Source organism: Choloepus didactylus, chromosome 1, assembly GCF_015220235.1.
Source record: "Choloepus didactylus isolate mChoDid1 chromosome 1, mChoDid1.pri, whole genome shotgun sequence".
Taxonomy (NCBI): Eukaryota; Metazoa; Chordata; class Mammalia; order Pilosa; family Megalonychidae; genus Choloepus; species Choloepus didactylus.
In genome coordinates, this window is record NC_051307.1 from 154,680,633 (window position 1) to 154,696,301 (window position 15,669).

At 40.6% G+C, this 15,669-nt stretch overlaps 1 protein-coding gene across 7 annotated transcripts in view; it reads right to left on the bottom strand.

Moving 5' to 3' along the window:
• Positions 1 to 10,799: 10,799 nt before the first annotated feature.
• The window catches only part of ZBTB38 (zinc finger and BTB domain containing 38), a 153,726-nt gene continuing 148,856 nt past the window's right edge, over positions 10,800 to 15,669 (bottom strand). For all 7 annotated transcript variants that reach the window (XM_037843744.1, XM_037843729.1, XM_037843734.1 and 4 more), the window contains one exon: positions 10,800 to 14,424. In XM_037843744.1, coding sequence (XP_037699672.1) covers positions 10,837 to 14,424 — 3,588 coding nt within the window. In that variant the 3' untranslated portion in view covers positions 10,800 to 10,836. The remainder of the gene's footprint in view (positions 14,425 to 15,669) is intronic.

Genomic DNA, 15,669 nt, shown 5'->3' on the forward strand with positions numbered 1-15,669 from the left:
TATAAATAGATTATTTTACCATTCACACAATGGAATACTATGCAATCATTAAAAAGAATAAGAGAACTCAATCCACATGTTCCAGCGTAGGAGGTTTTCCATGATACATTGTTACGTAACCTAAATAAGGTATTGAGTGGTAGGTGTATTGTGCTCTCATTTGTGTAAAAAAGGAAAAAGGAGGAAAAAAATATTTAAGTTCATATACAAACATACATATATGTATGCTTGGATATGCAAAGAATATCTATGGAAGGATTCACAAGAATTTAATAACAGTCCATGCCTCTAAGGAAAGACCTGGGGGCAGAGTGGGAGGGAGACTTAGATTTCTCCATGTACCCTTTTGCACTATTTGAATTTTTTTTTTTAACTGTGTATAAGTATTAGCTTTTAAAATACATGCATAATATGTAAGCACATACAAATGTATTAGTCTGCTTTCCAGTTTTAATAAGCACAGAGTAGTCATTTTCCTTAACCATAAGAGTTATGGAAATTGGGATAGATAGATCTTCATAAATGTCCACCCTGCTGGGTTCATCTCTTCCAATGTGTTTGCTTTCATCAGCAAAAGCCGTAATAGTCAGGTAAAAGTGGTGAAAAATGAAGGCTTAGTGTTCCCTGAGCAGCACAAAGTGAGAGAAGTGAAACAGGAAGGGGTGTAGTCTGAGCACCGTAAGTCAGTATCTGGGTTTGAGGAACTAACAGCAAAAAGGCTCTCATTTCTTGCATGGATCCTCATCATGTGGGGTGGTGGAGTCCTTGGACTTGGACCTTTTGTTTCTGCATCTATAAAATGGTGAAAACAATACCCTCCTTCCAGGTTCTTCTGAGGAATAAACATTAAATCAACTGGCACAGGGCCTGGCCCAGGTAGTTTTAGCTGAATGCCATGTGGTTTGTGGTTATTCACCTGACTTTTTCCCAATGTGTCCTCAAAGGAGCAGCGGAGCCTATATTGGTAGAGACTGGGAACGTCAGTCATGGTACTGTGGTATCCTTCATTTGAATCTGGACCCTGCTGTTTAGAGGAGATTATTACCAGAAAAACCTCTGCTCTCTTTGAAGACTTTTTATCTTTTTTTTTTTTTGGGGGGGGTGAGTTTATTTTCCCCTTTGCTTGGAGAACTTTATTCCACTCTGTTGGCATGGACATCTTTGCCATCAATTGTGGAGAGACAGTTTGAGTCTGAAACTGATGCAGAGAAAAGGAGAGCAGAAGGGGGGAAAAAAGGGAAAAGGGAGAGAGAGGAAGAGGGAAAGAAAGGGAGGTGGGGTAAGAAAGAATATCACTTTGCTTGAGCCCTTGGATCCAGCTTTGCTTATAGGCAGCTATATCCCTGGACTTCTCTGTATCATGAACAATTGGGTTTCTGTCCCTGGCAGTTGAAAGGGTCCTGACTCGGTTTATTTGTTCTTGAATTGAGATGGAGAAGCAGAGTATACTAGAAACCAGGTCATGTGTTTCCCCCCATCCAGCTACCCCCCAACCTGGACCAGGGGTAGAGTCTGTCCCGCCCGATCCACAGGGTCTAAATAAAGGTCAGGGGCTGAGGAATGAGGTGATGAGAGTGGTTTACAAGAAAAAATGAGATGCCTTTACCACAGAAATAAGAAGGGACTCAGTAGGAAACCCCAGAGCTGTCCACCACACTGAGGAGGAGAAATGAGGGGAGGGCAGAGACTCGGCCAGGCCATCGCCTATCCTTCGAGTGAACTCTAAGCTCCTGAGGGGCACATGCCTTGTGTGGGGAGCTGAGAGCTGTATGATGGGCTGGGTGTCCCACAAGGAGAGCAGACGAATACTGTGAAATAATTAAAGGGGTTTAGTGGCCTTTGGAGATTAGGCCCCATCATTTTCTCCTCCATTTTCCCCATCTTAGACTAACATAGTTTGGCCAGATTCCTGTGTGTCTTAGGTGTTTCCTTGCTCCTCAGGAGTTGGTGGGAGAAAGTTGACAGTCCCATTAGTCATCTCAGACTTAAGTTGGCCAATTAGTTCTACTTCTATTGGGACTGCTGATGGCACCTCTCTTTCCAAGAGTCTCTTACCCATTAGGGTGACCAATCATCCCAGTTTGCCCAGAACAGTCTTGGTTTCAGCACTGGCAGTTGTTCTGTATCTTGAGAAAACTCTCGGTTCTGGGAAAACTGGGATGGTTGATCACCCTAGGATGGTAAATTGGCACACATAGTAGATGACACATTTGAGAACTTTTATGGATTGAATTGATCCTAGTCCCTGGTCACCTGAATGTGATCCTATTTAGAAATGGGATCATTGAAGGTGTTATTAGTTAAGATGAGGCCAAGCTGGATTAGGGTGGGCCCTAATCCAATATGACTGGTGTTCTTAAAGGAAATTTGGACACAGGCAGACAGAGAGAGAAGATGGCCATGTGATGGAGGCAGTGGTGAGTTATGCCACAGACCAAAGAGTGTCACGGAATGCCAGCAAGCCACCACCAGAACCCTACAGACCGCAACCAAACATGGCCCTGCCAATGCCTTATTTTTGGACTTCTACCCTTCAGAACTGTGAGACAATAAATTTTTGTTGTTATAAGCCACCCAATTTGTAGCTCTTTGTTACAGCAGCCATAGCAAACGAAGACAGGAGCACCAGGCTGATGCTGGGAACATAGAGATAACTAAATGTTTCTGAGACTGCTCATCTCAGAAAGCTGCCGTGAGGGTTGAGGCAAAGGCAAGCAGAGGTCTGGAAAGTCATCGCATACCTTTTGAAGAGGCTCTTGAACTAGGGACTGAGAAATGATGATGTTGGCAGATTGGGAATGGATTGGGGGCGGGTGAGAATAGACATTTTAATATATCCAGGAGCTTTTGCACAGACACAGTGTGATGAAAAGTCAGGGATTTGGAGTAGTGATAATTCCACTCCTGACATTTGCAGGGGTGTAGGGGAGAGAGTACAAATGGAAGCCTGTATATCATGTGCCTAAATATTTAAAAGTTATAAATCAGGCCAACAAACTATTAATTAAATATGTTCTATCCTCCTTCCTTGACCCATATACCTTCATAACAATCTGGAAGGTCAGGTTTAAATCCAGAATCCACAGACTCCTTGGTGTCCATGCTGGAGTGAGCTGGCCCTAGGTATCCCCTCTCATCTTCCCCCACCCCTCCTCCATCTCACAGTGCTAGAGGCCTTGTGAATCCTCATGTGCACACTGTAATATATCACACACTCTGTTCCAGTCCCAGGTCTTCCAATAAATACCTTAGCCAATGTGGAGTACATTGGTGTGGTGAAAACAGTGTCCTGGGAATGAAAAATCTTGATGTTGGTCCTGTCTTTCTGAACTTGGGTAAGTCCCCTAACTTCCGTATGCTTCAGCAGCCACATCTTTAAAAGCCAGACATTGATAACTACTATCCTTTCCTCCAAACGAGTAAAAAACACTTAGCTTGAGGCTCTAATACCCCTCAAGAGTTCTAGGTCATTCACTGTTTTATTCAGCACGTTCTTGTATAAAACTTAGTATTGTCAGGCATGGTTCAAAGCATCACCACAGCAGAACCGTGAGGAACAAATATGAAAGTAATTGTGTGAGAACTCTGAAGAACGTGGATTCTTCAGCCTCATGCAGACACCTCATTTCTGACCTTTCCATTTGTGTCAATCTATCAGATATTGAAATCTATACTTTTTCATACTAAGCCCAGGCTATGTAGTTCTTGGCTCCAACCAGTCTCTTGCTAATACCCTCAACTCCTTTGCCTCTTAATCTTTTGGTTCCACCCTGCATGATGTAACCTTGGTTTTCAACAATAGGTTCCATTTGTAGCTACTGTTCTTTCTTCTAGTGGTTTTCACTCAGTGCCTTTGCCTCTGCTCCTCCATTTGACCCTCAGTTTCACTTCCACCTGCACCACCACACCAAAAGTACTCTTGCCAAGGTTATCAGTTGAGTCACTGGAGCTGGTTCTCATAAATTGATTGTGTGCATCTCTTCCCAAGTTTATGCTCAGTGATGTCATGTTGGTAGCTTAAAATCATCCATGGTAGTAGTACTTACAGCACAAAAATTGGCAAAGACTGTAATTCAGGGCTTTTCCCCTTCCTGGAGAGCAAGTTGTTAAACATTTATCAGCACACTATTGCCAGTGGCCTTCTAGTTGCTGAATGCAAAGGGGATTTTCTGGACTTTCCTTATTTGGATTTAGCTGCACTTGACACAATTGATCATTCTTTTCTTTCTAAGAGTCTCTCCGTCTCTGGCTTCCTAGTCTCCACTCCCCCAGTTTTCCTCCAACTTTCCTGGCCTCTCTGCCTCAGCCTCTTATACAGGATAATTTTTCATTTTTCAAATATTTGTGTTTTGCAGGATACTGTCTTCTTACTTTATAAATCTTCATGAGGGACATCTTGCATTCCCATAGTTTCAACAACTCTGAAGCAAAAAGGTTGTCATCCTTGACCCTCCCTCACCCTCGCTTCCCGTATCTAATACAACATCAAGTCCTGCTGATTTTACTCCTAAATTGATCTTGAATCCTCCCCCTTCTCTCCGTCTTCATTGCTGCCATCTAATCCAAGCCACTATCATCTCCAGCCTGGTACACTGAAACAGCTTCGTACCTGCTCTACTTCTGGCCACTATTGTCCTCCAAGGCATTCACTGCATGTCCTCCAGTGACTTTTTCACAATGCAAAATTAGAATACCTCTTCTTGCCTGAACCTGCTTTAAAAATTCAATGGTTTTCTGTGGCTCTTAGGATAAAATCCAAATCCTTAGCATGACCTGGGAGACCCTGCATAGTATGGTTCCTATTCTTCAGTCTCATCTTAAATCTATTTCTTTTGTACTTTGGCCATCACTGGTCCCCAGTGCAGAGTGTTCTCTTCAGAGTCAGACCCTAGTACCTGAGGTTCCCTTTGCCTAGAAACCCTCTCCCTTCTCAACTCCTATTCATCTTTCAGATCGCAGCTCAAAAGTTACTTCCTCAAGGACGACTTTCCTCAAATTTCCAAACTAGGCTAGGCCCCATTAGATGTCTTCCTAGTATCCTGCAACTTTTCTTCACAGCACTTACCACAGTTGTAATTATATTTTTGTGCTCCCCAGGAGCTCATAACATCCAGGGACTAATTGTTTTGTCCACCCTTGTACTCCCAGAACCTAACTCAAAGATATTTTGTATGAATGAATCATGACTTTAAAATCCATATCACAAGTTAAGTTCTCTCTTCTAAGCTTCTGATCCATATAACCAGTTGTTTGTTGGTGATTCCATCCTTTCAATTACTCAAGCCCCAAACTTTGAAGTAGTCCTTCACTTCTCTCATTTTCTCATCCTATGGTACCTAAGCCACTAGTATATCATATTAGATCTACCTTCAAAATAAATCCAGGATCTCAAGCCAGACATTATGTGCCTTTTGATGGAAAAACAACCCAACCTAGGAAGTAGTCTTGCTACTTCCCAGACTGTGAGAACTCTGTAAGACAAGCAACCCAATTTCTTCAAAACTAAATTGTAAGGGGAAAGAAAAAGAGATAGAGGGGAACCTATAGATCAAAATACAATTAGATATATCAACCAATTGCAGAAAGGGACCTTATTTGGATTCTGAGTCAAACTTTTAAAAAATTATGAAAATTAGAAAATTGAATTGATGGTATTTGATAATATTAAGGAACTGTTCATTTTGATCATGGTATTATCCTTTCCTCCAAACAAGGTTAAATTTAAAATGTTTACTTTTAGAGATGCATCCTATTTTTATTTACAGATAAAATGGTGTGATGTCTGGGATCGGCTTCAAAATAAAACAGTAGAGAGGGAAAGGAGGTGAGGGTATAAACAAGATTGTCCGTGAATTGTCGGTTGTTGAAGATGAATGATGAGGACATTGGGGTTCACTATACTATTATGTCTACTTTTGGTTAGAAATTTCAATATTAAAAGGTTAAAAAATATGTACCTAGAATCTGACCTCATCTTCTACCACTCACCCTCTGCTATCAGGATGAAAGTCCAAACTCTCTGATAAGGCCCACAAGGTGATGTATCCTCTTCCTGCCTGGAACAATCCACATTCACTTGTGCTTCCGTTGTTTTAGTCACTCCTGCCTGGACCTGTCCCCACTGGTGAAGCCCAGGCTCTACTGGCCTCAGCTCACTACCACTTCACTCTGCTTTGGTTCTCAGCCCAGAAGAGGGACTGACAAGCTCAGGGCTTGTCATGTTGTTTTGTAATTATCTATTGGATTGTCAGTCTCCTTCACTAGACTAAGTTCTTTGAAGAAACAGTCTACTTTGCTTATCTGTATAGCCTTAGCCTTGATAAAATGCCTGATACTCAAAATTAAATGTACTTTGAATAAATCAATGAAAGTTCTATGTAAGTTAGCATCGTTACTTCTTTTAAATCACTGTATACCAACATTTCTTGTAATGGTAATGAAACACCCCTTTAATTACAATAGAAGTCATAAATTTAAAAATTATTGAAAATAGAACTTCTGATTTCCCAGCAAAACACCCTACATAAATAGCAATGTTTGATTTCTTAGAAGAATGAATAAATACAGTCACATTTCTGTTATAATAGGTTTTCTATCTGTTGCCTAAATTTGGAGTGTATCGTTTTAAAAATTGTACACCAAGCCAACTCGCCTGCTCACTAACCATCTTGCTTGAAAGATCGGGGTCAGGAGGTGCAAACTGGGGAGGGAGGGGCCAAAGGGGGCTTCTTTCTCCAGAAGAGGAATTAACAGATGGCTGGGATTTGTAAGGGGAAAGTGAAGAATTCTCAGATATGGAGGGAATTGAAGTGGAAGAACTGTTGCCTCTGCAAAGAAGAACTGATGAAGACAGTAAGAGTGGAACTGAATCAATCAATAGGTGATGAGAGAAGAGGAAGGTGTGCAGTAGGAATTAAAAGCTCCATAGTAATTAAAAAGAATATGTACAAACAGGATTACCTTGCATGATTTGTTTTATGCTTTTGTTACTTTCCCAATTGTTACAAATTCTCTCAACATTGTCTGTTGTTTTGCTAAAGATTTATTTATAGTATTATCAAATTTTATAATATGGTATTAATTTTATAATTAATGGTATTGTCATTGGTATACCAATTTTATAATATTATCATACTTTTCTTGAATTTGCCCTTTAAATAAAGAATTGATGCTACTGCCCTGCCACTAGGACTTGAAATGTTTTCTGTGTTGGTGATGGATTGTGCTGCCTGAGCCACTGGCACTCCCTTTTACAATACCCATTGCAACTAACATTTTCAATATGATTAGCCAAGGTTAGGAGTACAGTCTGTCATTAGGGAACAGATTTTTTTAATGTGAAAAATTACTAGTTTAGAATATTAAATTATAATTTTGCTCAATATCCTAAAAAAAATGTACGAACTCTTAAAAACTAATTTTATAGGGCAAGATCCCAAGATATAAGCGAAATCTAATGCCCAAAGTATTGAGACCTCAGTAAGTGATGTATCAGTGGTAAGTTAGGTGATGCTGAGCCCAACACAGCTTAATTTAAGTCATTATAACTACCATTCTAAAGCTGCATCACTTTGCCATGTCTTTTTTCTCACTCTCTGTTCAGTTTATATTAAGCATTTTACTCTTAACTGCAGAGAAGGAACAAAAACATGGGCTTCGGAGCCAGGCAGCCTTAGTGGTTGTGGGATGTTCTCAAAGTCACTATAAAATGCAAATAATGAGGTCTGCTTCCTCGGGTTGCCAGGGGAGGTCTAAATGAGACAGTCCATGTAATGAACTTTGCCAAAAGCCCAGTACTCACTTAACACAATTTGTTTCCTGTCATGAATGGGGCAGAACACTTCCAGAGAACTTTTCACTCTTTGATTTATCATGGGTTAGGCCTATCCAAAGCACTAAGTTATCAGAAGACCTCAATCTCTCTTATTCTATTTTTTTTTAATGTCATATTCCATTTGAGACCTAGGCAGGAAGTAGGTATCATGGAATGCAAACAAGTAAGGAAACACAAGTGCACTGAATGAATAATAACAAATAATAATAAAACAAAGCTGTGACTCACACAGATGAAATAGCTGCTTGGCTGCACAAAAGAATTAACATTGAAACATTTAAAAAGAGACTTATCGTAGGAATAAGCTATTTTAATCAAGCAAAAACAAATTTATATTCATTATTTCTAAAAATAAAATTAGACTTTTCCAACCCTTAACATCTGCATTTAATAATATCTTCTAACCAAAATACAGATGCTTAAACAGCAAATTACAATATATCTTGTACAGCATAAAGCATAGTCACTGCTTACACTTAATTCTAGTTGGTCATTATGTACTCAATGCATACTTAAACAGCACTCAGAATAAAATTTTCACAATTAACAAAAAATGTGACAAGGCTGTCTTAAAACGGCTCTGCTATAAATTGTATAGAATATACAGAATTACAAAGTCAAGTATTTTTTTATCAAAATATACACCCCTCCCTGAAACTAACACAGGCTATCAACATTTTAAATGAATAATACAATTATAGAAAATATTTGCAAAATTATTTTTTCATGTATAAATATTCTGCCATATTTACTTTGGTCTAGAATTATCAGCATACAAGTCCACTTAAAAAATATCCACATACAAGGGCTGGGAGACATCACTACATGTAATGATTTTATATTTCAAGTTACCTCAAATCAAAATGGCTAAGATACACAGTAATTTGCCTTGATTCATAATCCTAATTCTGATCAAATTAGTGGATCATAGGATTGCTTATGCAATATTCTAATTATCAATTCTAAATGATTTTCATAAGCCCTTTGTGAAAACTCAAACAAATAGTGCAGGTATACATATATACAATATATAAAATAAAGTTGAATTTGCTTGCATTTTCCCCTACTATATAATACTGTATGTAAGTGAAAGTAGATGAACAAAAGATAAATGCAGATACAATATTGGGGTTACTTAACAGTAAAGTACTACGGTACCAAAGGTCAGCTTTGATCATGTCCTTTTCTGGGTGTTTAAATATTTTCTTGCCCACCCAAATCCATACTATGTCTTCTTCATGGAGACATCATGACACTTGAAACGAGAAACCGGAGTTCTTTGAGCTACTTCTTCATAATGATAACCCTGCAACCTTGGATAACCTTGGGTTTCCATCTAACAAATCCAAGGAACATGAACGGCTGCCAGGCCACCTTTGAACTGGGTTCCAAATTCTGCGCATGGTGATCAAAGGGTAGGAATGTTTTCTCTTTCTCTCTTATTCTGGCAGTTTAAAAAGTTAAGAATCATCAGTTCCAGCTTCCTAGGAACCTAGTTCATATGATGGAATATCCTGAAGAGCAATCAGATTTTGAAAGTAAAATGCTGGTGTGGGTCAGCATAAAAGAACATTAAAAGACTTGTTTTCAGCAAGGGGGCTAGATGTCTGCAAATACAGAAGACAAAGCATCTAGTTTTGCAGATTTCTGAGTCATATAAGCAAGGGATAGAACCTTGTCACCCTACCTCCTCCTCCCTGCCCACCCTACCCTAAACATATTTGAGGTAAGAAGGTTGTCATTCCCGCTTGCACACTTGTTAATGGGTGTAGGTAGGGGGGTGGGAGGGCTTTTCCTGGTTTTGTAGCAATATGTACTTGTGGGCTGCATAATCTCCAAGAAGGCTAATAACTGTAGGACTTAGGCTTTCTGTCACTTTCTAGTGCCTGGTAATTTGCCACTATATGTATGCCTTATGCTAAATAAATATCCTGGACACTCCTTCAGTGGAATGGAATGTCAAATTTTATTTGAACCCTTGAGACTGGTTAAGTCTGTCTGGAATAGAACCCCACCATCCATTGTGATGACTGGAAGACTGCAGAAAGTTTCAGTGGAATTTGATCCTTCTTTATTCTCTGAGGCAAGGCCATTGCAAAGTGATACACGGCACAGGTAATCACAGGGAAATTCTGGGGAAGCTTCCCCCCTCATAGCTAAGGAATGTCCTGTGTACTTTCTATGATTTAAGTAGACCAGTTCTAATAACAGCTCAGCCATAACTTCAAGAGAACAGCATTTCATCCAAAAAGCATACACATGCTCTCAAGTCATTCAAAATGCTTTCTACTGATTTTTATTTCAGTCCTCATTGTTTGCAGATCTATAGCTCATCATCATAATTCTCTACAGGGGATATGGGCAGTTAAAAGTTATAGTGATTTATAAATGTATTTTACAAGATTTGTGTTGCAGAAAAGTAGTTCTAGAGAATGTATGAATGTCCTAGTTTAGGTTACTCATTTCACACGTTTTCAGCTATACTGTTAAGTATTTCATATGTATTCATTAATTTAAACAAATTTGAATAGTGCAGAAGCTGGATGGGAAGAAAGACTGTCATAGCTCATTTACCTTTGAACATATTTGTGAAAATGACATTTTCATGATATCTGACCGTTATTTTCTCCAGTGATTAAAGACAGTTCAGCAGCCAGTTCCTATTAGCACTTGCTAGAAAGAGTTTTAAATTAGGCTAAAATTAAACTCTTTTTTTTCACTGGTAGAAATACCACAGCTAAGCACTTCATTAACTTTCACAAGATACTTGGGATATTGGAGGCTTCAACTATTTCGTTTTTGTGCACTTTGCTTAAAGTTAATGCTAAAACCCAAAGTAGATAAAAAAGTATCCTTTTCCTGGAATTTTCACAAATGAGATTCTGTCTCTGTTTTGTTTTTTACATATCACTCCTTCATGACTGTTATGTGAACAAAACTAAACTAGAAAAAAAAAAAAACACCCAACTTTTATTTTTGAAAATTTTTCTAACTAACACCACTCAAAGGACAACATTTTCAACAACGGTTTGTACATTATCCTTTTGGTTATTGTCTTCTGAATCAATGAAATGTCGATTCTCCAAGGGATTTGAGTTTTCATGGCACATGTCACCTTCTATTTTCTCCTGCTGACTTGGACTTCGGAATAAGTGTTTCTTTTGGTGCATTCCAAGGGCAGCAGCTGTTTTGCAAATTTTGGGGCACTGGAAGCAGGCATAGCCCTTCCCATTATGCTCCAGAATATGCCTCTGCTCATGATTTCGTTTTGTAGAGAGATACAAAAAACTCTGAAAGCAGAACTGACAGTGATAACGCTTTTCGCCTGTGTGGATTCTTTCATGGATTTTGAGGGTTTCATTCAATGTGAACGCCTTACTGCAATACTGACAGACGAACTCCTTCACGCCCAGGTGGATGCGTTCGTGTTTCTGCAAGTTTCCTTGCACTGAGAAGCACCGTCCACAGGTCTTGCACTGGTATGGCTTCTCTCCTGTATGACATCTCATGTGCATTTTGAGTGTGGAAGGGCTCTGGAATTGTTTGGCGCAGAGCTCACAGACATAAGGCCTGGAAGTGAGGTGTCGGTGGGGCCTTCCTGGGTTTCCAGTGGCTGAAGCTTTATCGCCATCGCAGAGTTCACACTGTAGCTTGGGCATCTCTTTATTTTCATCTTCTTCAAAAGCCTTATCCTGAGGGGCCTTCCCCACGGCACAATCCAGTTCTGCTGGATATTTACACTTATTGCTTGGGCTCCTGTTTCCATGTTCTTTCCTCCAGTTGACTTTCCTCATTTTTCTCAACTGTCTGGATTTCTTTTTGGGTTTGTAGTTGTAGTAAGGGCGCCATGGCTTGTCAGTGGAATCCTGGTCGCTTGCATCATCAAACATTTCACTCATCTCCATGCACTCAGACTGGCAAAGCCCAAGTGGGCTGCCTGCACTGGTTTCCGGCTCACTGTCCTGTGGCAAACTTTCCTCCTGCGTTTGATATCTGGGCCTTCTTCCTCTTTTATAGAACAATTTGGATCCTAGGATATGCCTTTTCACAATGGCCTCATTCCCAATTTTCACTGTTATTTGGCAAAGAGGTGCAACGTTACTATTTGTGGAGGTTCCTGGCAAAGCAGGTTTTGCAATGTAGGTTTCAATTTTACTGGTTTCTTCAGTGGTATTTGTGGTTTTGCTCGGTGACCCTCCGGGATCAGCAACATATGTTGACTCCTCTGGTATTTCTCCTTTGTGGCATGGCATAATTTTTTTTTTCTCCTTAATGGTTTTAGGTCTGCTTGCAACTCTACCCACTTTGTCTGGCTCAGGTTTGCCATCATCTCTGAGGGACTGACTGATGCCTGGGTCTGAAGGGGCCCTGCTGTTATTGCTGGTCACGGCTGTAATGGCATTGCTGTGCATTATCACCGATGGAAACTGGCTACTGTGAACAATAACCGAAGGGGCTGAGCCACTGTAGCTGATCACAGAGGCTGAGTTCTCACTGCCCTTGCTCAAAGGGAAAACACGCATATCCTCTGCCTGGAGGTCAGAACCGACAGCATTTTCATTGGAGGAAACTGACACCTCAGTCGAATAAAAGTTACTCGCAAGATCAATTTTCAATGCCTCTGCTCCCCACTTGGTGCCCTCTGCGTTTTGTACATTAGTGGAAGGGGGTATGTCTTGACATGCAGGTGCTTCCAATGGGATGGCAGGGCTGTCTGTCAAGGTGTTTACACTGTCTTGGAAATTCAGTGCAGGTAACTGAGAGCTGTGTGGGTTCTGAATAACATAGGTGCCAGGTTCAGTCTCACTTTGACTGTTTTCTCGAGCATTTTCATAGGAAGCATTTCGGTAGCTCTTATAAGGAGCCCTCTTGCATTTCATAGGCAGTAGCCTATAAAGTTTATATGGATACACACTAGGCTTCAAGCCTCCATTGGCCGTTTCTTTACTGATGGAAAGTCTGTGATCTATGGCATGGAAAGACTTCTGATGGTTTTTGAGTATATAGTAAGTCATGAAAGTTTCAAGGCAGAAAATGCACTGATACCGTCTTTCTCCTGTATGCCAAATTTCATGTCTTGTCCTGTATTCAGCCAATGCAAATACTTTGTTGCAGTAATGGCAAGGGTATGTTCTTCTCCATGAGTGAACATTTGCATGTCTTCGGAGGCTGGATAAAGTCACATAACTACGTTTGCACACAACACAACTATAGAGCATTTGCCCATTAACAAATTTAACCATGTGGTCTGTTTCTGGCAAGGTATTTCCAGTACTGGGAAATTCACCAATCTTATTTTCAGATAATAAAGATTCTGGACCTGTGAATGAACCTCCATTTTGGCCAATGGTAGGGTAGTTTTCTAAAAAGCGTTGGTTTCCTCCAGGAATGGGTATGTGGTTTGACCTCATACAGATCTGTTCGTGCCGATCCAATCTGTTTAGGGTGGTGAACTGTTTATTGCAGTACTTGCACACTAAAGGCTCCTGGGTTGGCTTGTGAAGCTGCATGTGGGCACTGAGCAAAGCACTGCTGTCAAAGGATTTGGAACAACAGCTACAATTGTAAACAAGGGGTGGAACCTCTGCTGCTGGTGGCCCAGGAACATCGGAGGATTTATTTTCCTCTTCTCTGGGAAAATGGGCATCTCCTTCATGATTGGGAGATTTTGAATGAGAAAGAATTGCAGCTGGCTGTGGACTTCTTTCTTGATTAACCTCTAAGTTGGTAACTGGAGGGGGTGGTATATTTTCTGTAGTTGATTCAGAATCCTGGGGTATGGAGAGTGGCTTTGGCTTTCGGCATGTTTTTGACTTTGCTGAAGGAGCTTCACAATTTTCTTTACTCGTTTTACTAGGTGAGCTGCTATCAGGTTCACGTACAGGCTGACTTCTGTAAGTTTCTGCCACAGAAGAAACAGCATATGAGTGCTCCGCCAGGGTACGGACGGGCTCTGCCTCATGGCAGACATCAGTCCTCTCTAGGCAAAGGGTATTTGTTCTCATGGAGTCCGAGACCTTTTTGAAACTTGCCCTCAAGTCCAGTGGAGAAAACATGTTATTACTATTTTCCGTTTCAATGATGGAAAATGCATTTGTGATCCTTGGCCCATTAGTGATGGCTGATTCTTCATGCCTTTTATCATTTTTTTCTTCTTTAACCACTCCCTTCTCAGTGATGCAGAATACATAGGGGCCTGGGGAATTTGAGAAGCTGCGATTGGTAAGATCTTCCAAGAATGATATCCCCAGCTTTTTCCCTGCAGCTGCAAGATCAGTGACTGTTTCCTGTCTCTTGACGACAACTGTGGAGCTGTAGATATAATTGAGTATTTCTGTAAACACTTCAGCTTTGAGATCATCCAGCTCTAGGACATGGCTGGAAATACAGATTGTATGGCTCCAAAATATATTTTTGAAATAAAGGCTTGATGCAGCCAGGACATTGCTGTGGGCTTTAAATTTGGTGTCTTCCACAATGATGGTGACATCACATAAAATGCCCCGAATACGCTGCTCATTTAAGATGGAGAGCACTGTGTCACTGTGAAAGTCGTCCTTGAGGTCTCTGGAAAGGGACATGACTGTCATCTGAAACAAGAGGAGAGAAATGGTCAGAGGCCCTTCCACAGGTGGCTTCTTTATATCTAGGCCATTTTCAATAAAAACTCCTTTCAAAAACTTTTTCTTTGTATGAAAATCTAGGATTTTATCTCATTCTGTTGTTGCTCGCAAGACTTAGAGTCTCACTCCAGCCTGTTTCTCATACCACTGCTAATAGTTGTTATAGTTGGAAATCCTCCCAGAACTCTTTCCTCTTCTTTCTCCAAAGTTGTAGCTATATATACATGTCCAAATTTGGGGGAAGAATTTTTTTTTTTCCCCAAACGTCAAGAGTCTCATCAGCACTCAGGGCTATTGCACTGAACCCTTGGAGTTAGGAAATGCTAAGGCCCTGCCACAAGCCTCCTACCTATTTTCAAAGATAACCCCTGATGATCTGACCCAAATACAATTCCTGAAGCAAGAAAATTATTTTTTTTTTAAAATGAGTTTTCCCTAAGTACCTGTGGAGAGGTATTGCCTGCTCAGAGAAGAAGCAAAAAACTGGAGGAGCCACTCCAAATTTGCAGCTCTGAAGGGTCCCACTCTCTCCTGCTGGGCACCACTTCCCACCCCCCCCCCCCCCGCCCCATCTCTGCCCTTCTTCAGCAAAGACCATCTCTGTGTAATGGAGTCTAACCATCAGGGGCACCTGCCTCTCTGCACTGCTGGCCCATGCAGCACCCATCCTATTCCTTTTCCAGTTTCTCCTTCATTATAGTCCATGTAGACTAGGCTTTTAAAAAGAACTCTGTGAGGTACCAAAGGCAAACAAAAAGAAAACAAAATACGAAACCAGGAAAGTATGTTTCTGAGTCTGCAATCATGAGCCCAGTCACAGGTTCCTAAATTAACACAATTTAAAGGCACAGTGGCTCTTGTTCTGTTCTGAGGATCCTGTCTCTGTTCCTCCCAGAGCCTCGCTGCCGTTATTCTCCCTGAGTGAACAGTCCCATACCGTGAGCCTGGATGTTAACAGTTGGGCCACCCAACTGAGAGCCTAGTGAGAGGTAGTCAAAAGAAGTGGCTTTCGTACTTTCCCACACTAAGAAACACACGGTACATAGTGACCTAAGACATAAATGAAATTAACAATTACCCTTACTATGTGCAATCCATTCAATCCTGTTCAGTTCTATTTCATTAAAAAAAAAATGCTCATAGCAACTCGCTAAGTAATTTCACTATCTAGTAACAGATCACTCCTGCATGTAAAAACATAAAAACACTGGT